We start from the raw sequence: 15351 nt of genomic DNA, 5'->3' as shown, positions 1-15351 counted from the left end.
GTCTGACACATTTTACCTGCGCTGACACATTGTAACAAATGATCAGGAAAGGGAAGCTTTGTTTTGTTCATACATTTAGCTCACAGATGATTTCCCAGACTGATAGACTGGAGCAGCCACATATCTAGTGTAGGGGCCCCATAACAAGGGCAGCCAAGGGCCCCCCGCCATCTTGTAAACGGAACCTATTCCCATAACCAGCACTTTTACTAACACAGAAGATGGCAGATACGCGACACTGTGACGGACGCCCCTGAGAAGGCGCTCGCTGCCTCCGTCGTGTCTGCACAGATGATGAGGAGCGGATCGCGGCTGCATGGAACGGCTTTCAGTGGCGGCATATTAATCAGCGCTATCGGATGAGAAGATTACATTTATAAGTGAGGGACCCGCGAGCTGCGTGAGGCTAAATGCAGGCGGCAGAGCGGGATGATGGATGTGTCGTGTAACAAAGGCCAGGGCCACATCCCGGAGCCCCTCCGCTGTGCGGCGCGTTTCCAACCCATTAACATTACAATATCTGACGGCTTTTCAGCTCCAGACAATTAGGTCTCTACAGCGATGTCCACAATAATACGCCTCCGTCAGTCACGGCAATTATATACCATGGAGTGGGCGCAAATATTAATAAATTACCGGGTAACTTACAGCATGAGGGGCCACAATCCAAGACAGAGAGAGTGGCGCAGGTCTAAAGGGGCTCCGGACAGGTGATAAATCCATGATCTCTGGGGATCGGACCACTGGGACCCCCACTGGTCACAAGAATGGGGACCCCCGAGCCCCCTGTGTGGATGGAGAGGTAGTGACCCACTGATCACAAGAATGGGGACCCCCGAGCCCCGTGTGGATTGAGAGGTAGTGACCCACTGGTCACAAGAATGGGGACCCCCGAGCCCCCCGTGTGGATTGAGAGGTAGTGACCCACTGGTCACAAGAATGGGGACCCCCGAGCCCCCCGTGTGGATTGAGAGGTAGTGACCCACTGGTCACAAGAATGGGGACCCCCGAGCCCCCCGTGTGGATTGAGAGGTAGTGACCCACTGATCACAAGAATAGGGACCCCCGAGACCCCCGTGTGGATTGAGGTAGTGACCCACTGATCACAAGAATGGGGACCTCCGAGCTCCCCCGTGTGGATTGAGAGGTAGTGACCCACTGATCACAAGAATGGGGACCACCGAGCCCCCCCATGTGGATGGAGAGGTAGTGACCTACTGATCACAAGAATGGGGACCCCCGAGCCCCCCGTGTGGATGGAGAGGTAGTGACCATCCTTCCATTCACTTCTATAGGACTGGAGTTATGGTCAGGTGTACACCCCCACTCTATTAACACAGCAGACTCGAGGACCCCCGCTCCCGGGTCTGGTGGGCTTCCCAGTGGTCAGACTCCCAGCAATCATACATGTAACATCTTTCCTGTAGATAGGTGATAGATCTGGCTAATGGGAAAACTCCTTTAAGGGGTATTCCAACTTGATTTCTCTATGAAACAGCCCCAGAACGTCTTTTCTATTAACTCCGCATTGTGCCGTTCCTCTGTTACTCCTCCAGGAAACATGTCTGAAGTACAGTCCGCAGCAAAACCAGCACGTCTTGAATTTATGGAAATGTGTTTTAGGGGGAGATGTTGTCTGAAAGGACGGGTACACGGACCTGGACACCAAAGGTCGCCTCAGTATCCTTGTAAGATGATGCAGCGTACAGACAGTCTATGCTGCTGCTGCTTTCCGACAGAGTGTGAAACTACAACTCGCAGCCTGTACAGCCGCTATAGACCCTGTGTAATCAGCCATGTAGAGGAGGGGGCAGATCAGAGGGTCCGAGCAGCGCATGGGAACTGATGACTGCACATGTGAATAAGCCCCCTCGGCTGCGATGATTACTGATCTCTGCGGACGGTAACTCCATCTGTCCCCATGCTGCGATATGGGGGGTCCGCGCTCGCGGCACTTCAAAAACACAATGAGGGCTCTTTACACATATGCAAATGAGCTCAAATATTTACTCAAAATGAACTTGTAACGCCAGGTTACCATGGCAGCCAGCGAGGTGGCGGCACCAATGAGCCCCGCCCTAGGAGACTGTCTGGGCACAGACTGCCTGACAACTCTACTACTCTGAAGTGCACACCCCCCTTCCCCCACCGGGTAGGAAGCTTAAAGGGGTATTCCAGCTCTGGGACCCGCACCTGTCTGTGGAACGTGGCACAGCCTCCTCCATTCTGTTCTATGGGAGTCCCAAATATGGCCGAGCACCAATTTGTCTCTATTTCCAACAGTCCCATAAAGGTGAATGTAGAGGCGAGTCTGCGCCTGCGCACAGCGCTCTCTATTGACTTCTATGGGAGTTCCAGAAATAGCTGAGCGCGGTCATTCGGCTGGCTGAATCGAGGGTGGCCGCCCTTGATGGGTGAGCCCTCGTTCACTTTGGGGGCCCCCTTCTAGTGATAGGTGCGGGTCTCAGAGGTGGGACCCGCACCTTTCTGACATTTGCGGAGTATCCTGCCGATATGCCACCAATGATGGGCCAACCCCTTTTAAAGAGGCCCTCCAGTCTAATGGAAAGAATGCATCGGGGAGTGAAAAGTTTTGCAACTTTTGAATGCATTTTGTTTCAATTTCTCAGCATTTTCAACATCTCTGCTTCCTGTCAGTGAATGAGAGCATTTTTGTTTACATCCTTTCATAGAGGTTTTCCCGAGATGGGATCTCTTTGGATACGTGCAGGCTGGATCCCCATTAGACCGGAAAGATGACATGTCATCTATGGACACGCACCGCAGCCGCGCGTATCAGAATACACTCCTCAACCCTGACAGAATACTGCACATGGTCTAATACGTCCCGCAGCTGAGGGTTTGCTACTATGTGTTTGAACAATCCTCACTAGATTATCTGCAGCTGCACAGATCTCTCTGCTGGTTTGCTACAACGTATCAGTGCAGGTAAAAACGTATCTGTCAATTCGAGGATTTTGCAGTTGCAACTGTAGAAAACGGCATCTGTGGATGTAATCAAAGATGTTCCCATTCACTGACAGCAGACAGAGATCTCGGAATGGTGAAGAATGGAAACTAAATTGCCAACATAACGGCTTCTGACCCTTGACTTAAAACACCCATTTTTGGCATCTATCGTCCAAATGCGAAAACCCCCCCAAAAACTATCGTACCTAGCTAGCCAAGTGGGCGTGGTTTAGCAGAAAAGGGGCGTGATCTAAGGTGCAACTATTTATACCAAATTTTGCATCAAAATTTTGGGACAAAGTCAGCTAAAAAATATTTCGGGTTGCACTGCCACGTTATTCCGCCCTTGGACTGGCCTCATTCAACGTCAGGCGTGTTTCTGCTGTGTTCTCCATGTGAAAGCCGCCTCAAAAATTTATATCAGTTTTTTTTTTTCTCGCCAATGTAGATTTCATATTTACCCATAGACGACGCTGTGAATTACCATGAAAAAATAAAAACGGGGAGCGAGGGAAGGTAAACCGTTTTTGAAAAGGTGCTGAAATCCTAGTCAGAAATCCGCTTTGTGAACATGTCCTAAAACTGCCTGGTATATGTTCACGCTGCCCCAGGGTATAATGGGAAAATGCAGGAGATTTCCTTTACGTACATATGGGGTGCTGGCCCTTTAAATATCAGGGAATTGCACTGTAACCTCTTACTCGTTATATCCGTTTTTGACAATCTGAAGCCCTCCTGAACGCAGGTTGGTGCAGTGAAGACATACTCTCGTCTGACTCACTTCACCAGATGTAGGAAAATTAAAAAAATAAATAAAATGAAAACACTAAAAATGCAAATTATGTTGAGGCGTGAAAGTGCGGCGCTGTAAACAAACAGAGCGACATCTCGCCACATCCTGGAACAGGACGATTTCCAGAACCTGATAACCTGATATCACCCCCACAGCTAGAAAACAGACCGAGCGATGCAGATGACATACACCCGGCAACCTCACAAGGAGGATCTAGTGCTGAACCACACACAACACGGGGTACTGGAGACATACAATACCAGTACACACCAGCATGACTGTACTGGAAACCACAGAGAACAAGAGGAAGGTACACAGACAACTAAATGCAGAGCGAATCCTCCACCTCCCTACACAGAAAGGGCAGGTCTGCCACTCAGGACCCTGCAAAAGCTGGGTGGCACCCGACGTGAGCCATCGCAGCGCCCATAGGGGTTGTTGCCCGACTCTCCAAGACTCCTGAATGCCACACTTGCCTCCTTCAATATCATATTACCGCATAACCAAGCAGATTTGCCATTCAGGACCTTCAGAAAGCTGGGTGGTGACCCAGACCCAGAGCATTACAGCCTCGACAGGGTTGTCACCCAGATTTCCTAGACTCCTGAATGGCACACGTATGTCCTCTACTCACATGTTACAGGACAGCCAGACCCAATCGCCATTCAGGACTTTCCAAAAAGCTGGGTAGCAATCAATGTAAGCTACTGCAGCACCCATAGGTGTTGTCACCCAGCTTTCCAAGAATCTTCAATGGCACAACCACCTACTGAATAACCGGACAGATTTGCCATTCAGGATTCCAGGAAAGCAGGGGGGGGGGGGGGTAACACATATGGAGACCATTACAGCTCACCCAGCTTTCCTAGACCTCTTCGTCGCCCCCTATGGAGGGGTTTGGGGGGGTTCAGGTCCCACATCCACAGCCCATTGTCCTCATGTCTAAGCTGAGAGGAATGCAGACACCGGGGTCAATGTCACATAATCATCTCACAAAGCAGGCTTCCCGCAGACACCATGGCTTCTCGCTGCCCTCTGCGGCATCATGCCCGCCGGCTCCGGGTCACGCCCGGTCTCAGATTAACCTTCTACACTCTTACTGACGCTTACATCATCTTCTAGCACAATTCCTTTAATCTGGCATCCTGCAATCCAGAACAGCTAACCATCCAGCACTTATATAATGCGGACTCTGACGAGACCAGGAGCAAAAGACGGACACGTTCTGGACACTCGTGGGTCGCAGTACACCCGGAAGCCTGAGGTACCTGAGGCCCTTGGCGTACTATTACATCAGGGTGCAGGAAGGGGTTAATCCAGACGACTTAGCCATCAGAAGTCGAGGAAAGCTGAGTGACAGCCCTTGTGCGTCATAATAGGCGCCATACGGTTTTAACCCAGCTTTCCCATCAGACAGGCGAGGATGAGGCCCTGCAGAAACCACAGCGAGAATGGAGGGGGAAGTATCCTGTCTGCAGCGAGGCGATGGAGCCGATCAGCCCACGTCATCTGAAGCCCCCCGCGTATAGACTAACCAGGTGTGCAATGTGCCCCCGCCATCCTCGTAAGAGGGTCTCGTGTCTACACCGGCGCACCTACCTCCTGCAAACCACAGCTCCTCAATCTGCCACAACCCCCCTCCAAACACCTGCATCACACGGGGAGAGCAGAGCAGCATCCGGAGATCATGGCACCGATTAAGGAGCCTTCTAACATCGTGTGTGGTTCAAGATCTCTGCTTGCTGTCCCTGAAAAGAAACATGCATTGTAAAGCTGATTGTGCCTGACTGGTGACAGAGGTGTGTGGCTTGTTACGCGCGTCTAAGCCCTTTCTTGCAGCGGTGGGTGCAGGGTCGGGATGATACTCAGCCTCTGGATGTAAGCAAAGAGAGTTCCTACTCACCGACAGCAAGCAGAGCTACTGAATTGAAACACAGAGAGCTCTGCAAAGTTGCAAAACCTTGCATGTTCATACAGATCTGCCATAAGGTCGTGAGGATGACCCTCATATTTTGGCCACGGATTTGCATGTGGATTTAGCCCAATTCCCGAAGCGAATTCATGTGTGGCCACTTACCGCAATCTCCTCGCCGAGAACTGGCACATTTCCACAATGCGGATTTTTAACCCACAGCACAAAAAAATCCACCACAGTGTGAACTACAGAATGGATTTCACACTGAGCACAATAGGTAGAAATTCCGCAAAAATAGTTCACATGTCATAAGTCAGGATTCTGCAAAAATAAATAAAAAATACACCCTAAGGCCCCTTTCACACGGGCGAGATTTCCACGCGGGTGCAATGCGTGAGGTGAACGCATTGCACCCGCACTCAATCCGGACCCATTCATTTCTATGGGGCTGTGCACATGAGCGGTGATTTTCACGCATCACCTGTGCGTTGCGTGAAAATCGCAGCATGCTCTATTTTGTGCGTTTTTCACGCAACGCAGGCCCCATAGAAATGAATGGGGTTGCATGAAAATCACAAGCATCCGCAAGCAAGTGCGGATGCGGTGCGATTTTCAAGCACGGTTGCTAGGAGACGATCGGGATGGAGACCCGATCTGTATTATTTTCCCTTATAACATGGTTATAAGGTAAAATAATAGCATTCTGAATACAGGATGCATAGTACAATAGCGCTGGAGGGGTTAAAAAAAATAAAGAAATTATAATTTAACTCACCTTAATCCACTTGTTCGCGCAGCCGCCATCTCCTTCTGTCTTCATCTGTGAGGAAAAGGACTTGTGGTGACGTCACTGCGCTCATCACATGGTCCATCACTATGGTGCTGGATCGTGTGATGGACCATGTGATGAGCGCAGTGACATCACCACAGGTCCTTTTCTTTACAGATGAAGACAGAAGGAGATGGCGGCTGCGCGAACAAGTGGATTAAGGTGAGTTAAATTTGTATTTATTTATTTTTAACCCTTCCAGCCCTATTGTACTATGCATTCTGTTTTAAGAATGCTATTATTTCCCCTTATAACCGTGTCATAAGGGGAAATAATACAGTCTACACAACAACTAACCCAAACCCGAACTTCTGTGAAGAAGTTCAGGTTTGGGTACCAAACATGCAGATTTTTCTCAGGCGCGTGCAAAACGCATGACAATGTTTTGCACTCGCACGAAAAAATTGCGCATGTTCCCGCAACGCACCCACATCTTTTCCCACAACGCCCGTGTGAAACCAGCCTTAGGTATCCAGAAAAGCTGAGCCGTAACTTGTCTGGGACCTGTAATGGCGGCCATATTGGTTGTGACCTTCCCTAGAAACAGAAAAATAAGAAATAGCTGAGGTCTAGAAAAACATGGCTGCTTTCTTCTGAAAACAGCGCCACACCTGTCGACAGGCCGTGTCGGGTATTGCAGCTCAACTGCATTTACTTCTATGGAGACACGGCCCACAGACAGGTGTGGCACTGTTTTTTTGAAGAACGCATCCTGGGTTTTCTCATCCTAGACGATCCCTTTTAGGCTGGTTTCACACCTAAGCGTTTCGCAAACGCGCGTTTTTATGCGCGATTTTGTAATAGTAAACGCGCGTTTGACGCGCGTTTGGGTGATTGATAGCAGTGTTGCCCAAAGAGTCTATGGCCCAAACGCGCGTCAAACGCGCCAAAAAAAGCTCCTGTACTTGTTTGAGCGTCGGGCGTTTTACAGCGCGATCGTACGCGCTGTAAAACGCCCAGGTGAGAACCATTCCCATAGGGAATCATTGGTTCTTGCCTGTTGTGCGTTTTACAGCGCGTAGGAACGCGCTGTAAAACGCTCAGGTGTGAACCCAGCCTAAGGGTGACTGCATCTGACTTCATTTAAAGAAGCAGTACGCATTTTAGCGTTTACACCGCTTAGTCTTTACAACCAGCTGTAACCTGGCACCTGCCTGACAGGACTCAGTTCTTGCCCATAAAGCCGTGACTGCTGTCTCCATCTTTTAATAAAGACCTAACCCAGCGGGGGAGGGGGATCATCCGGAGAGGCAGGAATGTCACCAGAGATGCCTGTCAGTCATATAGTGACTAATGAGCCGCAGAATCGGAGGAGAAGCCTCGCTGAACGCCGCCACTCGGTGCCAGGGGTGAAAGAAGCGGCACATGTGCCTGTCAATCAAGTGTGAGGATCTGCCACGCACACAGATCACAGGGGCAGCGCCCGCTCCGCTTGTGACCGTGTGCAAGATGATTGCGTCACCTGCAAGGAGACTGTCTGTCTGTAAAGCTGCTGGTACTGAACAATTCCTTTAATCCAGCATTAAAGGGGCTATCCGACTCTTTTAAAGGGGTATTCCGGTTGTTGGAAGTTATCCCCTATCAGATCGGTGGAGGTCCTACCGCTGAGACCCGATCATAAGGAGGCCCCATACCCCTTTAACTGATGACCTATCCTCTGGCCTTACTTAAACAGCCGATCAGCGGGGGTCCCGGTGTCGGAGCCCCAACAATCAGATGCCGATGACCTATCCAGAGGAGTAGGATAACCTTTAATGGATGTGCACGGAGTAATGCTGCAACCACTATGTAGCGCAATGCGACTGCTGCAGGCCGCAACGCCACTAGATCCACTTCCATTAACTGGCAGCACTTGCTTTGTAAGGAGTCGGACACACGTTTGCCCTATAGGAGGTTTTGGGTGGATTTTTCACTCAGATTTGGCACGCTGTTATGGGGGAGTCTGCGGGCGGCGCACACTGTTATGGAAGAATCTGCAGACGGCACACTTATGGGGGAGTCTGCAGGCAACACACTTATGGAGGAGTCTGCAGGCAACACACTATGATGAGGGAATCTGCGGGCAGCACACTGTTATTGGGGAGTCTGCAGGCGGCACACTGTTATGGAGGAGTCCGCGGGTGGCACACTGTTATGGAGGAGTCTGCGGGTGGCACACTGTTATGGAGGAGTCTGCGGGCGGCACACTGTTATGGAGGAGTCTGCAGGCGGCACACTGTTATTGGGGAGTCTGCAGGCGGCACACTGTTATGGAGGAGTCCGCGGGTGGCACACTGTTATGGAGGAGACTGCGGGTGGCACACTGTTATGGAGGAGTCTGCGGGCGGCACACTGTTAGGGAGGAGTCTGCAGGCGGCACACTGTTATGGAGGAGTCCGCGGGTGGCACACTGTTATGGAGGAGACTGCGGGTGGCACACTGTTATGGAGGAGTCTGCGGGCGGCACACTGTTATGGAGGAGTCTGCGGGCGGCACACTGTTAGGGAGGAGTCTGCGGGCGGCACACTGTTAGGGAGGAGTCTGCGGGCGGCACACTGTTAGGGAGGAGTCTGCGGGCGGCACACTGTTATGGAGGAGTCTGCGGGCGGCGCACACTGTTATGGAGGAGTCTGCAGGCGGCACACTGTTATGGAGGAGTCTGCGGGCGGCACACTGTTATGGAAGAATCTGCGGGCGGCACACTGTTATGGAAGAATCTGCGGGCGGCACACTTATGGAGGAGTCTGCAGGCAACATACTTATGGGGGAGTCTGCGGGCGGCACACTATGATGAGGGAGTCCGCGGGCGGCACACTGTTAGGGAGGAGTCCGCGGGCGGCACACTGTTAGGGAGGAGTCCGCGGGCGGCACACTGTTAGGGAGGAGTCTGCGGGCGGCACACTGTTAGGGAGGAGTCGGCGGGCGGCACACTGTTAGGGAGGAGTCGGCGGGTGGCACACTGTTAGGGAGGAGTCTGCAGGTGGCACACTGTTAGGGAGGAGTCTGCAGGTGGCACACTGTTAGGGAGGAGTCTGCAGGTGGCACACTGTTAGGGAGGAGTCTGCAGGTGGCACACTGTTAGGGAGGAGTCTGCAGGTGGCACACTGTTAGGGAGGAGTTGGCAGGTGGCACACTGTTAGGGAGGAGTTGGCAGGTGGCACACTGTTAGGGAGGTCTGCTCCTCCTGGCACATGGCAGGGCATCTGTGTGGCACACTGGGATGATTCCTGTAACCTCAGTATAGGAGCTCTGGGATGTCAGCAGGAAGACTTCAAGTGAATTGCATCATGCATGTCCCGGGGCTACTGTGACAACCTGACACTCTGTCCGCAACTGGCAACCCGAAAGTTCTGGTCGCACTACAATGTCCAGCATGCCTGACTGACCTTTCTGACATTCTGTTATAAAAAATAAAAATAAAAAGCTGGCGCACCACACACGTGACTGTTAACCCTCTCTAAACCCTGCCGCCATCTTACCCCTTGTTCTCCTCCTTGGTCATGGTGATGACAGGCGGGCAGATATCACGGGGTGTCCCGAACGAGCCCCAAAAAGCCGACTTCCGCCACCAACGTGCAAGGGAAAGGAAAGGGGAAGGAATTCCCGGAGACACGCTTCAGTATCGAACGAGCGCGACTGGGGTGGGAACAAGACGCCGGCACTCGGGTTCCGGGAGGATGGAGTTCCGCTTGTATTGGGGATGTGACTGTGAGTACAGGGGTCCTCGTGTTCCCCGCGGCTCCACACAGGGGGAGTAGTCCTGCTTTTTGTTGTGTGTTTAGTATTTGCAACAACAACAAAAAAGTCCTAGACATGTAAGAGTTTTTTTTAAATAGTTTTTAATGTGGTTTTTTTTTTTTTTTTTGCACAGTAGTTTATTGTGAAAAACGCTAATGTTGTTTTTTTTTAAAGTCCCGCCAGATTTGAACACACAATTGCCAGGGGTGGATTATGCACTTTTGGGGTACAAAACAAAGTTATATCTGGGGACCCCTGCTAATCTGCACCATTTTACATATCTAAGCTCTGCCATATCACACCCTTAAAATGGTGACCACTTCTGTGCCCCTCACAGTATAATGCCACCGTATGTGCCCCCAACACAGTATAATGCCACCGTATGTGCCCCCAACACAGTATAATGCCACCGTATGTGCCCCCAACACAGTATAATGCCACCGTATGTGCCCCCAACACAGTATAATGCCACCGTATGTGCCCCCAACACAGTATAATGCCACCGTATGTGCCCCACAACACAGTATAATGCCACCGTATGTGCCCCCAACACAGTATAATGCCACCGTATGTGCCCCCAACACAGTATAATGCCACCGTATGTGCCCCCAACACAGTATAATGCCCCAAGTTTTGCCCACAATATAGTATAATGCCTCCTTATGCGCACACAATACTATATATTGCCCCCTTTTGTGCCCCCAACACAGTATAATGCCCAATATGTGCCCACGACACAGTATGTTGCCCCCTTATGTGCCCCTAACACAGTAGGGTGCCCATGCTCCCACGACAAATGGGGCACATTCCTCATTACAGATCCGCTGCCGTCCGTCTGTCGTACCGCTGCAGCAGGTATGATAACATCACTTCATGGTGCCTGCCAGCACCAAACAACGGGTTGGAAAGTGAATGGTGGAGCAGGAAGCTGACGGCTCCCAGATTCCTCATTGTATTCAACTGTGTCTCCTGAGGTCGCAGATGCAGTTGATAGCGATGCAGCTGCCAGGGGCCCCTCTGATCTGTAGGGCCCCATGAATTTGTATGGTAGCCAAATCTAACCCTGGCAATTGCTTGTATAATCGCATTGGAATACTGATTTGTCAGGGATCCGGCTGGCTTGGCAATCGATCATCACCCCAACAGTCGCATTGGGACCAAGGTCTCTCTGTAAAACCACTTCTCAGGCCAATCTGCTGAAAATGCAGGTCAGTCTGCTGCATAAAGAGCGATCTCATTGCCAACTCTTCGGAATCTCCTCCAGGAGGCCCGGGATTGCTGCTGACAACTACTGAATGTATATGGTCACCATCAGACATATTTACTAAAATTATAATGCGGTGTGATGCATCTAAAGCCCCCCCCCTTGTCGAGCAAAGACCAAAAGGGGTCTAAAACATTTAATAAATGTGATGTGAAGCAGGTGTGCCAGGTTTTGGCGCAATTCTGGCGCATTTATCTTAGTAAAGATAGTTTTGATCCTGTCCTGCCCAAAATGTCTGAAATATTAGCATTTATGAGACTTTGCAATCTTTCTAACAGAAGCGGCACAGTAATGTAACCCTCATCAAAAGACCCTCTGATTGTAATGCCACGGCGTGCGCCCATCTGAAAAAGTCATTAACATTCCTCCAGCAGATGGGAGAACCTTGGAGAGGTGTACAAGGGGGGCAATGTGAATGGGCTTCAGCTTCACAGGGAGATGGCGGATGGACGGAGGAGGCCAACTGATTACTATTAAACATCATCCATTGCACCGCACGGTGTGACCGCACATCGCTGGGTCAGGACGCCAAAGACCCTCAAAAGTCGGGAGTTGTTGCCTGTAGTATTGCGAAAAGTGTTGGAGATCATGTCAAGTTCAGTGATAAGAGTCACAAAAAGGAGACCCGCCAAAAGAAAATGTAAAAAGTTCTGTAAAGGGGAAAAATGATGTCCAAAAGGTTAAGTGGGTTAAGAAAAAATGATAGAAGGGATAGTCGCCCTCACCTATCCCCTGATGCTTAGGCTAGTTTCACATCTGCCTTTTTAAGAGGAAAGGCGTTCCAGGTTTCACCGTATCCGGCATATCTATTTACTGCTGGACCCCATTGACTACAGTGGGATCCTACAGGGATCCGGACGACTTCCGGAATGAGTGCTGGGTTTCGGCTGGTTCCCATTATAGTTAATGGGTTGTGGTGATGAATGGCAGCTTCCGGCTATGCCGGATACGGTGAAGTCCGGCAGGCTGTTCCTCTGCCGAATGTAAATACTCAGATGTGAAAATAGCCTTAACCGGTCCCCACTGGCCTTTTTTTGCCGGTGCTCGCTCAATTACTGACTGCGATTCCTGGCATTTGTTCGGCCAGAATCTGTCTTCCGTCTCTCCTGTACACATGCACGCTTGACCAAGTGCTGGCAGTTTATCTCCGTGGAAAACAAAAGGATTCGGCATGTCCACGGCGCTTTACAGTCTCATCGCTTACTGTCTCCAATGGAGCTCCCAACCTAGATTCCCTATCAGGATGTCCCAAAACCCAAGTAAACACGGCTAGAACATACAAACTCCATGCAGATGTTGTGATAACTACTGTGCTGCCCACGGTGCAATCCAAGCTGGGGGCAGTTTAAGCCGCTAAGACCTACTGCTCAGACACCCTCCAACAGGGGAAGGCGCCTCAAATAGCCAAGGACCTGCAACTGTTGACTGGGGACAGATCTGGCCACGTGCTTGTCCTCAAAGAACCAGATGGAGCGTGTATGGTCAAATCTGTTTCCAGTCAATGGTTGCAGGTCCTGGGCAGGTTTAGATGTCTTTCCCCATTGGAGAGTCCTTGAGTGATAATTCTTATCTAGTCTAGTCCTGCAAAGTTGTACTAATATTCTGCTCTGTTTTATCGTGCTTGTTGTACTTCCCGACCTGACCACTGCCTAACTCCTGTATTGATCCTGTACTGCATGTCCTGACTTATTGCCTGATTAACGGATTGAATGAACTCTGCCCTGACCTCGGCCTGTCTACTGACTACACTTTAGCGTTTACCCTTGATGCAGTGCACGGTGTCACTGAACAGAGTCTACTCCAAGAGCTGGCAGCCTGGTGGTTCCCCTGGTTCAGAGTCCATATCCCTGTACAAGGGTTAAGGGGGGCACTTCTATAATGCACTAGGAAGTAGTCTCAAATCCATTCCGGGACATAGAGGGTCCACACTTGCTTCATGACCGTATCCCATGGACATTGGCAGGATCCACTTCGGAAAGTCTACCTATGAACTATAGATAGCTGTTGATTGAATGATTGTCCGGCCTGAATTCTAATCTTCATGACTCCTCCATATTTCCCGTGACCCCCATAATCAGCCGATCCTGACAAAATCCAAAACTTGCTTCCAATAAGTTCTCTGTGTTCTTGAAAATTTAGAACATATCAAGTGTTGTCGATACGCACCAGAAAAAGAAAGACATTTCTCTAGGAAGGATTTCCACATCGAAAATATTCCCGAACCATCATGGATCACTTTCTCATTATCGTTGTCTTCCTGTTTTCCATACATTTCAGCCATGACCTGAGAGACCCCAAATTAGCTTCCTGCGATTTTCCCTCCAATTCCTCCTCTCCATTCTCAGAGTTAATAAAGATAAAGCTCCTTCTAACGTTTGCTCAGTCTCAGTTTGTTCACAGGTCATGGGGGGGGAGTCCATTTACATTTAGGTGTTGATTGTTTAGGACCGTGTCACATCGCAGCTTATCCTTGGAAAGTGCATGTTGTCTGCCTGCTTTTCTTCCTCTCCCCAACCCTAAAAAATACAAACTCCACTGGAGCTTGAAAACAACAATAACATGAAAGGTGTTGGCTTTGCTGAGTGTCCGCAGACAGACGGTCCTCCTCCTCCTCCCCGTCTAAAGCTGCCATTCTATTGTAGAAACCATAACCCGTTATCATTCCAGTTATCACTTCAAGCTTTTTTCTATTTAAATGTAAAATTTCTGTAATTTTTTTATTATTTTTTTTATATATTTTTTTTAAAGAATTTTATTTTTTAGGCTACTTTCACACTCCCGTTTGGTTCGGATCCGTCTTGTATCCGCACAGACGGATCCGCACCAATAATGCAAACGCTTGTATCCGTTAATTAAAGTCTAAGTCAAAACAGATCCGTCCTGACTTACATTGAAAGTCAATGGGGGACGGATCCGTTTTCAGTTGCACCATATTGTGTCAGTGAAAAATGGATCTGTCCCCATTGACTTACTTTGTAAGTCAGGACGGATCCGTTTGGCTCCGCATCGCCAGGCGGTCACCAAAACGCTGAAATCTGCGTTTTAGTTACCGTCTAAAAACGCAACGGCGACCAAACGCAGCCAAATTGATGCATTCTGAACAGATCCTTATCCATTCAGAATGTATTGGGGCTGAACTGATCCGTTTTGGGCCTCTTGTGAGAGCCCTGAAACGGATCTCACAGGCGGACCCAGAAGCTATCCGAACTTGGAGGTAGCCGTGAGTCATAAGATGGCGGTCGCCAGCTATATTACCCCCATAATCTTGCTTGATTATTTTGGTTTCGGATTGGCTGTCGGACATCTCTAGTGCCGCCTGTCTACTGTGAAAACCAAAGATAGGACCGTCTAAAGGGGTCCTCTCACTTCAGCACAATAGCATTTATTATGTAGAGAACGTTACTACAAGGCACTTACTAATGTATTGTGATTCTCCATATTGCCTCCTTTGCTGGCTGGATTCATTTTTCCATCACATTATACACTGCCCGTTTCCATGTTTATGACCACCCTGCAATCCAGCAGCGCACACTATAGGAAAAAACACCAGTCCATGTGAGCTCCCTCGGGCTCGGCCACCAGAGAGAACAGCACTTTCTTCTATAGTGTGAAAACACGGCCACTGCTGCTGGATTGCAGGTGGACAAGATGGACAAGACACGCGGATGATGTTTAAGAAACATGGAGGACAGAAGAGACATGAATGATGGATGTGAGGCATGAAGCATGCATCCCAACATATGTGCAGTTTTTTCATACTAGGCCACGCCTCTAACTCCGCCCAAAGCATAATTACTGACTGCGCCATAACTGCAGCAGCTGGGGATCGGTTGGGTGAGTGTAAGTTCCCTTATTTTTCTACA

At 49.9% G+C, this 15351-nt stretch overlaps 1 protein-coding gene across 1 annotated transcript in view; it reads right to left on the bottom strand.

The window, feature by feature from the left end:
* DARS1 (aspartyl-tRNA synthetase 1) overlaps window positions 1–10121 on the bottom strand; it is a 106486-nt gene extending 96365 nt beyond the window's left edge. The window contains exon 1 of the mRNA XM_044302592.1: window positions 9966–10121. Coding sequence (XP_044158527.1) covers window positions 9966–9988 — 23 coding nt within the window. The 5' untranslated portion in view covers window positions 9989–10121. The remainder of the gene's footprint in view (window positions 1–9965) is intronic.
* Between the last annotated feature and the right edge of the window lie 5230 nt (window positions 10122–15351).

This window comes from Bufo gargarizans, chromosome 8 (genome assembly GCF_014858855.1).
Source record: "Bufo gargarizans isolate SCDJY-AF-19 chromosome 8, ASM1485885v1, whole genome shotgun sequence".
Taxonomy (NCBI): Eukaryota; Metazoa; Chordata; class Amphibia; order Anura; family Bufonidae; genus Bufo; species Bufo gargarizans.
This window is presented reverse-complemented; position numbering and strand designations above follow the sequence as displayed.